This window comes from Bradysia coprophila (genome assembly GCF_014529535.1).
Source record: "Bradysia coprophila strain Holo2 chromosome IV unlocalized genomic scaffold, BU_Bcop_v1 contig_81, whole genome shotgun sequence".
NCBI classification, from domain to species: Eukaryota; Metazoa; Arthropoda; class Insecta; order Diptera; family Sciaridae; genus Bradysia; species Bradysia coprophila.
In genome coordinates, this window is record NW_023503375.1 from 3,628,387 (window position 1) to 3,642,339 (window position 13,953).

Genomic DNA, 13,953 nt, shown 5'->3' on the forward strand with positions numbered 1-13,953 from the left:
ATATATGACATTACCTCCACACTATATTTACCTTGATGCAGACCCGTCATAGTCATCGAAGTCAATCACTATAGGTTTGTTCCAAATAACTGTAAACCTGACAACACGAACGCCGACGATTTCATCCACAGAGATGAACATACCCTAAACGTCAACAAATTTCTTTACAAATTTTTCGTTAAAATTTTCGTAAACCTGAAAGTTGAGGTTAGGTTGCTATCTATGGATGAAATTTGACATTTTGTATATAGAGCAAACCTATATACATTGACAAATGTGACTCTACAAAAAGTGAAATGGAAAGTGTGCACCACGGCAGAGTAAAATAAGCCAGGCAGTAGCGGCTCCTTTTTTAAATGTCAAATAAGGGACCTAATACATTGTGTGAAAATGAACTCAAATGAACACTGACATAAGCTGAATTAGGTTTATTCGCAAAATATAAGGCTGCTAGATAAATCGGGTCCGTAGTCAAATCAAGCGCTACTGCCTGGTTTATTTTATTTTGCTGTGTGTGCACGGTAGCTCAATTGGTTAGAGCATCACCCAAGGTGAAGATTGTTGGTTCGTGGTTTTAGCAAAAGAAAAGAAGTGTAAATTGACACACATAACACACAAAATAAAAGAATGAAAAGATACATAATTATGTAAGTGAATAAGTGAATATCAAAAATTGTTTTATAATTTTTAAAGAAAAAGATTAAAAAGTTTAAAGTCTGTCTACATTAAAATTATATTTAAAAAGAAAAAGAACTTCAAATCTGTTAGTTTAAAAAAAAGGCCAAATAAACCACCTTTCATATTCATATATATGGTCCAGCGGCACTTTTAGGCTATTTTTCAATATTCTTGATACCACGAACAACTGAAAATTCATAACCGGAAATCGAACCGTTCTTGACAGCAGATCATTTCGAATTGCGAATGTTTACAAACAAAATCCTTCGGTAAATTTGAATCATGACTGATCCGTGTGTTACTAATACTTACAGTGAAAAAAACCCTTTGCGCAACACAACTGAGGCTGAAGCAAGAATCAAGTACTGTTACAGCTTCACAATCATCTTAGAGTTCTATTGAGGGTGAAACGGCAGGAGGAAATGTGAAAAAGCAGGTCACAGAATTTCATAATTTAACATTTTTTTGTTTTCATAGCGAACATATCAACCATTTATACCACATTCTTGCATACTAATTTTAATTCTCAAATGTTGACCTCATGCTTAGATTTGAACATGAAAATGTTACCAAATAGGTCCTAATAGGTGATGATTTTCGCCTTTTTTTATTGTCTTCGTCATGAAAGTCTGCAGATGTCGTTAGGAGTAACTGAACTCTATGATAGATTTGAGAATTTGTGTGGATGGATATTTTTCTCAGTATAAAAATTTTTCATTGCGGAAATCGGGGTTGGTAATTTTTCTGATTTCAGTGTGTTCATCTTTAACCTGTCCCATACGGCTATTAATCTGTTATCGATAACGACGACAAAAAAATGACAAGCTCTGGGTAAAATGGTTCTTTCTATAGTAAAATAATTTATTTTAAATAAATGTTACAAAAATTGAAGTACAAGATTTGAAATCAACAGATTAAAAATACTTTGATCGGTGTAAGTAATAGACCCGATAAGAAAGTTTTTTCTTACTCTACTCATCTGTTGTATGCAGACGATTTGAAGATCTTCAAAGTGATCAAAACTGTACTTGATGCTACTGCTCTTCAGAGAGATTTGAACAGGTTCTCACGGTTGTGCGAAGTCAACCAGCTTTATTTAAACGTAAGAAAATGCAATGTGATGTCTTTCACTCGCAAAAGGTCAAAGATTGAATTCAATTACTCTATCAACGATACTGTGCTGACTCGCTTGAAACTGGTGAAAGACTTAGGAGTTGCACATGTGCGTTCGTATCTGGAATATGCTTCGGTCGTTTGGCACCCGTATCAAGAAACTTTCATTGATAGGATTGAATCGATTCAGAAGAAGTTTTTTATGTGCACTCAGACGAACAGTGAGACGTGACGAGAACTATAAACTTCCACCTTACATTGACAGATGTTGCTCCATCGACATTGAACAGCTTGCTAGACGTAGGATAAATGCCTGTGCATTGTTACCTTTGACCTTTTAAGTGGTGGTCTTGATTCATCTGAAATAACGAAAAGAATAGACTATGCCAATCATATTTAACCAATGATGCCATTTTAAAGGTCATCAATAGTGGTGACTTTATCACTATTTTATTTTACCGGAATCATGCACACATTCAAATAAAAGCATTTCCGCCAAAAAAATCATTTTTTAAATTAACGGACAAAAACATTTCAGTTTTGTGGTGTCACTTACGACTATCTTCACAACAGACATGTCAAGAATTTTGTTTACCTGAATGGCAACATATTTTTGTATGTTTTCTTCACATTTTACCGACTGAATAGCACGAAACGTATTGCAGGCAATTTCTAGGCACATAAAATTAAGGAATTGAACACTGAATGGCACAATTCACACCAAATTACTTTTTAAAATGAGATTTTCACAACACCCACAATGTTTGACCAAATTAATTTGTCTTTAAAATTATTTCGGAGAATTTGTCCTAAATTCTGTTTAAGACACTAGCATGAGCACACTCGGAACTATTTTCTGTGCGAAATTTAAACTGAATCACTTTGTTTTACACGAAATACTGAAAATTTTCGACACAAACTTGTTTGAGATTTAAAATTTACTGTCCCGATTTGACATTTCATCAAAACAAAGTTCAGTGAATCAGTCAAAACTGGATGAACTGAGTGAACAATACTACTCATACTACTGTAATTGCAAAGTGGCAAACTTAAGACCTTATGTGGAATTTGGGTGGAAAATGGCGCAAATCACATATTTCAGGAATTTATAAAGTAAAAAATCTTTCCGGTTTCAAGTTTTTTCGTCAAAAGACGAGACACGGGTATCTTTATTTTCAATTTTTAGCTGCTTTATGTAAAAAAATTGAGAAAAAAACTCATTTTGGCGTAGTCTATTACTCTAAATCCCACTAAGTCCCACTCGAGCTGACTAAATAGCCTCAATACAAACAACACACACTCTACGGATAATAGCGGCAGAGTCGAAATTTTGCTTGATTTTTGCAAGTGGTTCCAGGTGGTTCCGGGTGGTTCCCGTGGTCCAATCGAAAAGTGATGTATGGAAGGCGCCTCTTATTTTTGATATGAACAAGTCGTCCATACATCATTTTGTCCAAAAACTTCAAATTTAGCCGATATAATTTTGGGCTATTTTGACTTTTGCCGCTTTTATCCGTAGAGTGTGTGTTGTTCGTATTGAGGCTATTTAGAGCTGACGATCTACTCATTGTCGATGAACACAGGACTAAGTATGGTTACCATGAACCAATACATAACATGTGCTTGGAATTTAACCGTTTCTCACAGCTTTGGTTTCAGGGTATGCCGCGGAACTCATTCAAAACGACTGTTAGAATGTTGAAGATTCCAATCAAATTGAATGGTAAGATCAAAATGTCATGAGGTCTCACGACTTTATAAATGGTCTCACGACTTTAAAAAGTGGTCTCACGACTTAACTCCGAGTCTTATCGACATGGGCCGAATCGAGCCTGTCTAGTCGACTGGCTCCCGCTAACCACTAACCGTTCATTTCCAGGTGGCTCAGCAAACGACCTAATGACGACTTTCTGGTTATTGGTCAAACGAAACGTGACTCACTCCTATGTGACGTTGGTGAATGTTTTTATTTGTGTTTTTGTTCTATTTTTTTCATTCAACTTGACATGTATAATCTTTTTCTGTTCTTTTATTGTAAAATTAAAAATGCAAGTAGTCAGGGGGCGGATGCCATTGACGAAATAAATAAATAAATAAATAAAATAATAATACTGGTCATATGCTTGCGGTCTGTAACAGGTCAAAGAACACAGTTGGCTAAACTTTACTTTAGGGGACAAGTCACGATCGGAATTTTTCTTGATCCTATAGTTCGAGTATGACCCACTGATGTCATAAATGAAAGAATTAGGCCGCGGAAAGCAACTTCCATTTTTCCATTTTCCTTGTACAAAATAGTGGAGACATAACTTTTTGACTTGTTGAACTAAATTTTCCTTATACAAAATGACAAAATTAAAGTTGCTTTCCGCGGCGAATTTTTTTTTTTCTTAATTTTGATTTCCGTCGATGAAATTTGCGAAAAATAAGGAAAATAAGGATTTTTTAATAAAATAAGAAGGAATAAGGAGGCTTTTATAAAAATAAGGAAAAATAAGGAAATAAGGAGGTGTAAGAGTAAGAGGCCTGAAATTATTATTTTTTCGATAATTATGAGAATTGTTTCAAGAAAAATATGGGACATCCTGTATTCATAAGTGGAAAAACACTTAATTTGTACAGAATTTCACGATGAGCAAACTCGCAACGATTATGATCTCTATGATACAAAAAGTTCATCAAGAAATTTCGAAGAAGCGTATTAAATTGCACTTTTTTTTTACAAATTTTCACTTTTGACCGATTTTTTGGCCCACCCTGTAATTTCTACAGAATGTTGGTCTACTGAGTTAAGATGTACAATTTAATATCCTATAATATTGCCGAAGAATTTGTTTTTCTATCTGTCGAACTTCATGTCCAAAAACACCGAAAACTGAAGAAAAACAGAATTTGGGCCAAAAACTACCCGATTACTCGAAAACCGCCGGGAGTTCAGCTTGGCACTCGAACTTTCCATAATCTGGGTACTAAGTGGGACCAGAATCAATCAACATATTCTCTGCACCTTTCATGGACACGAGTTGTTCTATGGCCACTAGACTATTTGTTCTGAATGACATATAGTAATTTTCACCCTAATTTCAATAATTGCAAATATAAATTTCCAGGTTTTTTATAGTTCAAATATTTATTTCGATAAGAAATCCTATTTCACAAACACATGTCAAATTGAGCAGCCCTATAACCCTAGAAAAAACGTTAAAAGAAAATGTTATCCGACCTACCCACAGTTTTCCAAACATTTTTCCAGCAACGGTACATTCTTCACTCTATCTCAAGCAGATGTCACTCCTAACTGCGACATGTCGGTTCGCTATACATAATGTGTTAAAACATACATCGACAACGCAAACCTTAACCAGCAACAAGAGAGAGGACTTTATTTTGGTGGAGAAATTCAACACACATCAAAGTGTATAAATGGCTGATATTTCATTAAACTTTACATAAAATGCACATACAGACGAATGAGTCGCGTAAAATCGATCCGTATATTAACATTGTAGGGCACGCGCCTATACTTTTCCAAACTACAACCCCATTCGTCTCTAAACAGTTTCTATCGTACGTTCGGTGAATATTCGCTTGTATGTGTGCGACATTTTCGTGGAAATTCTATTAGGGTTGGCCAGTCAGTATAGCGTGTGTGTTATTGGGGTATGTATTAGGTGTATGGATATGGATGATGTTATGTTGAGGTGCATTTTTGAATGCTACCATTTTTATCGAAATGGATTGTGGTTCGATTGTTATTCAAAAAAAGAAGAGAATTGACAAACACTTGAATGAAGAAGAAAAAAACGAAAAAGAAAATTGTCACTCATCTCAACCCTTACGTTATTTAATACCAAACGTATAATACTGTACGCTCACCATCAAACCTCAATGAAAATACACCCTTGAATACACATAGTGATTCAGTCTTACGCTAGACGGAGTTGTTTCATAACCTTTTGAGAGGATAAATTTTCGTTCCGTTTTTCGCTTACAAAATAAATTTTTGGTGGAAATCTCCAAACAGTGCGCAAAATGAACACTAATTCGACCAACACTAAATGGAAAAGGTGTGAAAAACGGCAAAAATTGAAATAAATCTAACGAAAATTTGAATTTTGTGTAAAATTTACTTGGCGGGTGCACTTGGAAAAGTGTTTTTCCAGCGGAAAATATTTCCCCTTGTACAAGAAAAACGTGAAAAAAGAAGAGTTTGAAGATGAGCTTTTCTCTGTTGAATGGTTCTTTTTATTCTAACATAAATGGTGCATTTCGGTTGTAGAGCTCACGCAAAAAAAAGTGAGGTTAATTGTTTAATGTGGAAAATTAAGATAATGTTTTAACGTGTGCTCGTACCGAATTTTCGTTTCGATGTTATCGCTAAACTCTACAATAAATGTCTAAATCAAATATATCGAAAAAAAAAGAATCGGATGTTTGGATAAAGCACATAATTATGTGAAATGAAAACCAGTTGAAGGATAACCAGCACGAAACATAAATTATATTCTAATGAGTTACGTTGTGTGCACACGGCTTTTATAACCAGTAACAAGTACAATATACAAAATAGATGATTGACATTTCGCTATCCGAAAACGTAAAGGTAATAAATATTATTAATATTAGCTTAGAGTTTGGGTAAACATTTTGATCAAATATATATGATATTATTCGTCCAAAAATCATCACATAACCTAATATATATAACCGAAAACCAAAATGAAAATAGAAATTACACAGCAAATACTTAACCGTCGTATACTATTCCGAACATTAATTGGGGAAAATCGATTAAACAATAATTAACTTTCCGTTTTTGTGCGGTTTCTAAAAAAAATGTTTTTCATGTTTTTATTATAATTGCCATGTATAAATGTGCACAAATGTATAATACACACACATATTGTATGACCTAACAAAAATTGATTATTTTTGTTTCGGAAAATGTGTTTCTTTTAGAAAAATGTAACATTCAATTGATACAGTGGCTAACTTTTAACAACCAGCCAGAATGTTAGGAATTTTAAATAAAGTCCTAATTCACTACACACAAATGGGTCTGCCAGCCAGCTATACGTCGAACATGTACGATATACATGTCAGGCGTTGGAATATACATATCCGAAGTAAGGCAGAAATGAAGTTGTCTGCCAACCATTTCATACATACTGGACGTATGTTGACGATTTTTTTTTTATCGGTGTATGTTCGTTTTATAGGAGCAGTCTAAAATTGAACTGTAAAGGGGGTGAAATGGTCCTGAGCGTTAAAATAAGACTATTTTTTAGAACTAAAAAAATATTTATGGGTCCGACCCCTAAAATACGTCTTAATATTCTAAAAAAAATATAGATGCCCTACTGACCATTTAACCACTTTGTAGTTAAATTTTTGTCCCCTGTAAAATGCTTGGGCCTATTTATTGGAACTAAATTTCCGAAAATTCCTGAATCCGTCACGTTTTATCTGTTTCTCTAAAACAATAATAGATCGAAGTGCCTCCGTTGTTTTTATGGCCTCTTTAGTTGCTTTTTATGTTTTTGAGCTAAATCCAGTACATTCAAAAGAAACCAAATTTCAGGAATTTTAAGAAAATTAATTCCCAAAAATTCTCGAAAAGTCTTAAATTATACTTTATCCCATATCTATTGTTTTCGTTATACGATACTTACATCCACACACTCTTCATTATATAGTCCACTCACAGAAGGCAACTTAACCTCAACTTACAGGTTGACGCGAATTGTAACAAAAACTTTACAAAGAAATTTGTTGACGTTTAGGTTATGTTCATCTCTGTGGATTAAGTCGTTGTCGTTCGTGTTGTCAAAGTTCGGATTTACAGTTACATATTTGGAACAAACCTACACGGCGCTGTTGTAGTTTGTAGGATAAAACTTCAAGAAACCACACTATTCATTTATGAAAACAAGGATTTCTCTTGTGGAGTTTTTAGGGTAAACTAGTACGTCCTCCCATCCCCTGTAGAAAATGTGCGATGCCTAGAATGAAGACGTAAATAATTACTAAAATAAACACCAACACGAAACTTGTCTGGAAGCAAATTTGGTATTATATTTGAAAAGGTGCCGCTGCGGCTTTCAGCTAGAACTTTCTGACAACTCTAAAAAAGTTGTGGAATGTAATTTGGAGTGGCTTCTTTTTAAAAGTTAGCCACTGTACTATTTCACGACCTGATATGGTCCGTATAATGTGTATGGCGAATATTTTTGTAATTGATATTTCCTCCTAATAAACTATTTAAAACACCAGCAACTTTTCCTTGCAAAATGTGTTTTACCACAAAACATTTTTTTAGAAATTTTTAAAATTGTCATTTCCGCTTTGTATTTTATGATGAAGTTATACGAATAAAAACGTTAATGGTTGATTAATGACTCGTACTTCTCCAGTCATTATACAAGATATTATTATAACTTCGAACATATAAATCAAAGGGTACCGCAAGGTCATTTGAAATGGATGTTATTCATTTAAGATTACAAGTCAGGGCTTATTATTCAGAAAAGGATGTTGAGTACATTAATAAAGACGGGTGCGGGTGGAAAGTTTCCATAAACTGCTAATAATTTGTTATAGACATCAGTGACATTAAGCGATAAGTTCCGGATAAAGTATGTAAAATTTTGAACCAAATTGTAAAGACTTGCAATTTACATGCAAAAATTAGAAATAATTGGTCAACAGTGCATGATTCTACAAAGGAATAAGGTGGTATTTTGACAAATCGTATTTTGACAGCGTTAAAACGAAGTTTGTTTGCTAGAGAGAGTATTGGTAATGATCAAATAACAGTGGACAGATCGGGGAACCTAATCCACCCAGAGTTTGAGTAGTCAGTAATACCTGGTTTTTGTATCCCCATGATTCAATTAATTCAATTCTTTATTAAATTCAAAGTGACAAAGTTGGTGAATTCGATCAAAATTTGACAAGTTAAACGATAATTACTTTGAGAATCGTTCGAAAAGGTCGAAGCTAGCGTTACGCATGACTTTCCACTTCAGATGTCGTGCGACGTCTGGCGCTTTGATAACCTGAAATTGATAAAATACTTAGTTAATGAGAATGTTTGTCGCAAACTTGAAATCCTGTCTAATGCACCTTCGAAACGTCTCCAGTCAATTTAACACCAGTAAAGTACAATAAAAGCGGATGATAAATTCCGACGGATTCACGCATTTTGGCCAAATGCTCGATGAATGTTGTGGTGACGACTCGATCTGATCTGAATGCGACGCAAAATCGTTTCAGACTACGTCCGAACCGTACGCATTCAATAATCGTATTTTCGTCACATTGCAGATCGACGTGAAATGTTTCGAGTTGTTTCAATTCGTTGGCGATATTAATGATCGCTTGTTGGTTGGGAATTTCATCAGGAAAGCACCAGCCAATCAAAATTTTCTTCAATTGTTTCATCGTTTTCAAAACGTCCAAAATATCATTCAGTTCATAAACTGTTTCCAAATACTCCGAAAACGCCAGCGTAGTCAGATGATGCATTCCGCTAAAGTCTCTTATTGCCTGCACACAGTTATCGAATACATTGGTTCTTATTCGCAGTTCTTCTAAACCTCTCAAATTGTTAGCCACAATTGCCAAATCGATGTACGTCGAGCTATCGTCATAAACGATGGTGTCAACGTAGAGTCGTCTCAATTGCTTATTCTGTCTGAGAAAGCATTCAAGTAAAGCGATTGGATAGTATTTGCCAAATGAATGAAACTCCAAAGCTTCCAAATGTCGGAATGACTTGTTCGGATTCGGTGCAAATATTAGGGCACAATTTTCGATGCTTAGGACTCGTAAATTGGGACATAATTGTGGTAAATCAATAAACGATGCAGCGTAATCGTTTGCGAATGAATTGTCGTCACTGTCTTCACAGTAAATAGACAGTTTTTGTAGTTTCAAAAAAGTTGGTGCCAGTCTCAAAATTGGAAAAGACGATATCTCACCACCACTCAGCTTAAGTTCACAAAATTGCTGTCCAAGCGAAACATTCAACAATGACAAAAATCTGCATCCAATGCCATTTGCCGCGTACACTTCGGGATCGATGGGGTAAAATTCCAAATGAAGGCTTCTCAGGTATTGTCCAATCTTCCGTATTATTTTAGATGACACCTTCACGTTCACTTCGTTGCCTATTTGGCATTTGTAGAACCGGTGTCTTTTGAAAATTCTTTCTGCAATTCGTCTTAGTTGCCTACATGTGTCAGAAATGGTGCATACTGACGTCAAATCGAGAAATCGAAAAACATGCTCCTGGCAGTCGTCATTCATGTCCATAAATTCCATTGTTTTTGCTTCGGTTTGACCGTAGACTTTTAGTATAATACTTTCGAAGTTTATTCACAAGTTTGTTAACGAGAACTCGACGATTTAAATAGAAAACTATACACGCCACGGACGCTACGCTTGAAATGACATTACAATTAACAGACACTGCTGGACTACCTGATTTACTGTGATCATTTGGACAAAAGATTGTTAAAATTGCTCTCGTCACTACCGCAAAACTCAGCGATGGCACTGCCTTCGAGTCGGTCTTTTTAGATACGAAATTTACAAATCAAAATCATTTGAAGGGATTTCGATCACATTGTCCATTTGAAAATATTGTTCGTGTTAAGTGACAGAAGTCCGACCTGCCGACAGCGTCAATCATTGACAGTCCTGTGAAGTAGTGTTCATATCCACAATCTATATTTGAATATGTTTCACAGGAGAGTGTTTGGAATGTAATGCAGAAGAATGAAGTGAGAACGCCCTGAGCAGGTTAACCCGGTTAACCGTTAACCGAAGCTGATAAGTTGTTGGTAATTCGGTAATTGGTGGTTGATCCATGGTGGTTGATACGTTTATTGAAGTATAGTAATTCATCGAATGATTCGATCTACTTGCCTTCTTTTGACTTAAATATTAATTGTTGCCCTGATTTAGTTGATGAAATTATGTAGAGAAATCAACGGTGACGCAAAAAATGCCTTAAATGTAATGGTAGCAGCGCTATATCTTTGACCTTACGGTTGAGGCTCCTTTCAGTTAATATTAGTGCGCAAAGCCTTTTTACTAGGGTGGGTCGATTTTTCCAACTTTAAAATCCACATCCATCGGTTTGTGTAGCTGGAAGAAACTAAACTTGTGGCATCATCACTTTTTTGTTTCAGCACACTTTTGAGTATCCCAGTGATGACCAAAGTTCGTATGAAAAATCGATTTTCCATATAAAAAATCAGGTTTTCAAATGCAAGTGGGATATTCAAAAGTGTGCAGAAACGAAAAAGTAATGATGACACAAGTTTAGTTTCTTCCAGCTACACAAGCATTTGGATGTGGATTTTAAAGTTGGAAAAATCGACCCACCCTACTTTCCACTTTCTAATAAAATTGAGTCCTATAAATGGATGTTTCTTCCAAGGTTTATATGAGGAGGTCACTGATGAGACCGTTATCGTAAACTTTACTGAAATTTACAAACAAAATTTTAAATCAGTTTCGGTTCAGTTGATGTTATGAATTACAAAGGAGTTGAAGTTACCGACATTTTTATGTGATACAGTCCCAGTCGAACAATAGTGATCTACGTAACCTCCTCACCTCACATCGTGTCCCAGTTTGATCACTAAAAGTTGGAAGTTAATGAACTAGAAAGGACCGAAATACTTCATGCTTTTAATGATGCATCAGAAATTAGATATTGGCTATTTGTAGCTCTGTTTGCACATACTTTGTACAGAGGTTTACAGAAATAGTTGTCATTTTAGTTACATTTTCACTTATGAGTTAAATAACTTCATGCCAACTTAAAAGGCAAAGATTTTAAGTTGTCTTTGAATGGTGCATGTAATATAAAGAAGGATTAAAATCTCCTTGTTTTTAAGTCGACTTTATAACTGTTATTAATGGTCTCAGCATCTCCTAAATGTTGTTCGTGAAAAATCCCTTCCTATTTTAAAGTGTTCGTTAAATCTTACTCGAAATAACGAATTTCCAACCATTTTATTTCATCGTGTCGTGATGAACTTTTACGATATTCTGACTTTACTTTCTCCCCGTGTGAGGGGTGGTGTTTTAGCCACCACTACGCTATTAGTTTTTGAAGTGTAATCAAATGAATAGAACATTCTCAGGTAGATAAAAGTGCTTACAAAAATCCACATTTTAGTGTCACCGAATTTCGAATACAAAACATAGTCACACCGAATCCACTTCACCTTATACCATACAAAAAAAAATAACGTTCCCTCTGGAGTACCAGGAAAATAAAATTTACATTTCGTTTTTGGAACTTCTCGATGGAAATTGCATTTATTGTGTGAAAATTTCCACTCGAAGCATCATTTCCATCATTTTGTGTAATGTAATCTATTGTTAAGTGGTGTAAGGAAATTACATGACACACCAGAGTGTGCGTACCGATGTCACTGGAAGCAGAAATTATATCAGGTGTATTATATTCCGACAAATTCTTTTGTAATCTCACCTTCTCCCATTTATAAATCTCATGTTTGAAGAAGCGTTTTGCGCACAACTTTCGAGAAACACAAAAGAAAGTGCATGGTAGGCTACCATTGGTAGCTTATATATATAAATGGATGCCATGGAGCTCGGATTTAAGTTCGAGACAGCAGAAAAGGATGTGAAAAATATTTTTAATTAATTTTCGAATCGATGTGTGTCGTGTAACAGTTTCATTTTTCGATTCTTTATCAACGGTTCGTCACAAACGAAACGAGCTCTCTTCAATTGTCCGTTGTAACGATGCGAAACGCTTTAATTTGTGAACCGAACACAAATAGGAGCTCAAAATATAAATTGCTTTTCTAATAAAACCAATTAGATTTGAGCGATCAACACACAACGACCGAAAACAGTGAACGGTAGCGAATAGACTGTAACATCGATAAATTATAGCAACCGAAACAAAACAAAAAAAAAATCTCCCCAATTAATAAGAAAGTAAGATTTTTACCACAATTAACTTGCTTAAATCTTTAATTCAGTCTAGCTTCTGTCTGGCATATAAAATTTATTACTTCACATCCTAATGAAAGTTTTCCAATGGCGATTACTAAATCAAATGGTGTGCCTCCCAACGAATTAAAAGTTGGTATGATGGTGTTCCATAAATGGGTGAGTGTTGTAAAAGAAATGAAAGCAAGTACCGAGAATATCATGGGTTTATTTGTGTATAAATTCTGTGAAGTGTAGTAATATGGGGTATATATCTGGTAGAAAACGTCGAAGTTTATTATACTCAACTTGTTAGGCATTAAGTCCCAAAAGACAATGAAAAGTTAAATAATCTTTTATGTGCTGAACTCATCTATACAATAGCTAGTTGTATATATTGTGTACACATACCCTGAGTACTATAATTAATTTAATTTAAGGTTGAGAACTTCGAAAACAAATTAATAAATGACAAATTGGCTTTCGAAGACAAGATTTCATTGTTCAGGCTACAGGGTGCCTTCTTTTTCCTAAAGACCGTAATTGAAATGGTTGGTCTGAATACACTATGTATTTAAAGCCAATTCGTTGATTGATCTCTACACCTACGCTTCTCGACTATTTGTAATAAAATTTATTAAAATTACTGCGGTGATGATACAATTTTAGTCATCAATTATACTAATTGCTTGGAATATTAATAATTCAATGTTAATGTTAAATTAGTAATTGAGTGAGCACCTATCGTAGCCACCAGCATTTTCTGTTACATCTACAAAATACAATGTGAAAAGTCGGAAAGTTAACAACCTAAGTTTTGTTTATTTGATGGTATATTTTCCCTTTAAAGTTTTTTTTCTCCCAGGATGTATATAATGACGTGATGTACATTTTATGCTATTCACCTGTTATCGACGACGATGACAAACGTAAGCGACAAGATTTGTGTAGTGTCCCCCTTTCATACCGAGATGAATGTTAAATCAAATGAAGTAATAGATTGTGTCAAACATACTTTCAACGAATACTTTCAAAAAAAGTATAGATTGTGGATTTGGGCACTATTTCACAGGACTATCAATGATTGACGCTGTTGTCAAGTCGGTCACTTCTGTCACTTCATCGAACAATATTTTAATGGACAATGTGACCGAAAATTTAATTTCCTAATAAATGATT

At 34.8% G+C, this 13,953-nt stretch overlaps 2 protein-coding genes across 2 annotated transcripts in view; one reads left to right on the forward strand and one right to left on the reverse strand.

Moving 5' to 3' along the window:
- The first annotated feature begins 5,730 nt into the window (after positions 1-5,730).
- Positions 5,731-13,953, forward strand: part of LOC119072497 — a 126,125-nt gene continuing 117,902 nt past the window's right edge. Inside the window, exon 1 of the mRNA XM_037177739.1 lies at positions 5,731-6,394. The gene's annotated coding sequence lies outside the window, so the exon portion shown is untranslated. The remainder of the gene's footprint in view (positions 6,395-13,953) is intronic.
- On the reverse strand, positions 8,686-10,275 carry LOC119072495. Its single transcript, XM_037177736.1, has 2 exons — positions 8,917-10,275; positions 8,686-8,849 (listed from the first exon to the last, which is right to left on the reverse strand). Exons 1-2 carry the CDS (start codon positions 10,114-10,116, stop codon positions 8,760-8,762), a joined length of 1,290 nt encoding a protein of 429 aa, XP_037033631.1. The 5' UTR covers positions 10,117-10,275; the 3' UTR covers positions 8,686-8,759.

Excerpts from the sequence above, each read along its gene's own strand:
- LOC119072495 (XM_037177736.1), bottom strand. The coding sequence starts at position 10,116 with ATGGAATTTATGGACATGAATGACGACTGCCAGGAGCATGTTTTTCGA. Across the intron at positions 8,850-8,916 it reads TGACTGGAGACGTTTCGAAG|GTTATCAAAGCGCCAGACGT; the intron begins GTGCATTAGACA and ends TATCAATTTCAG.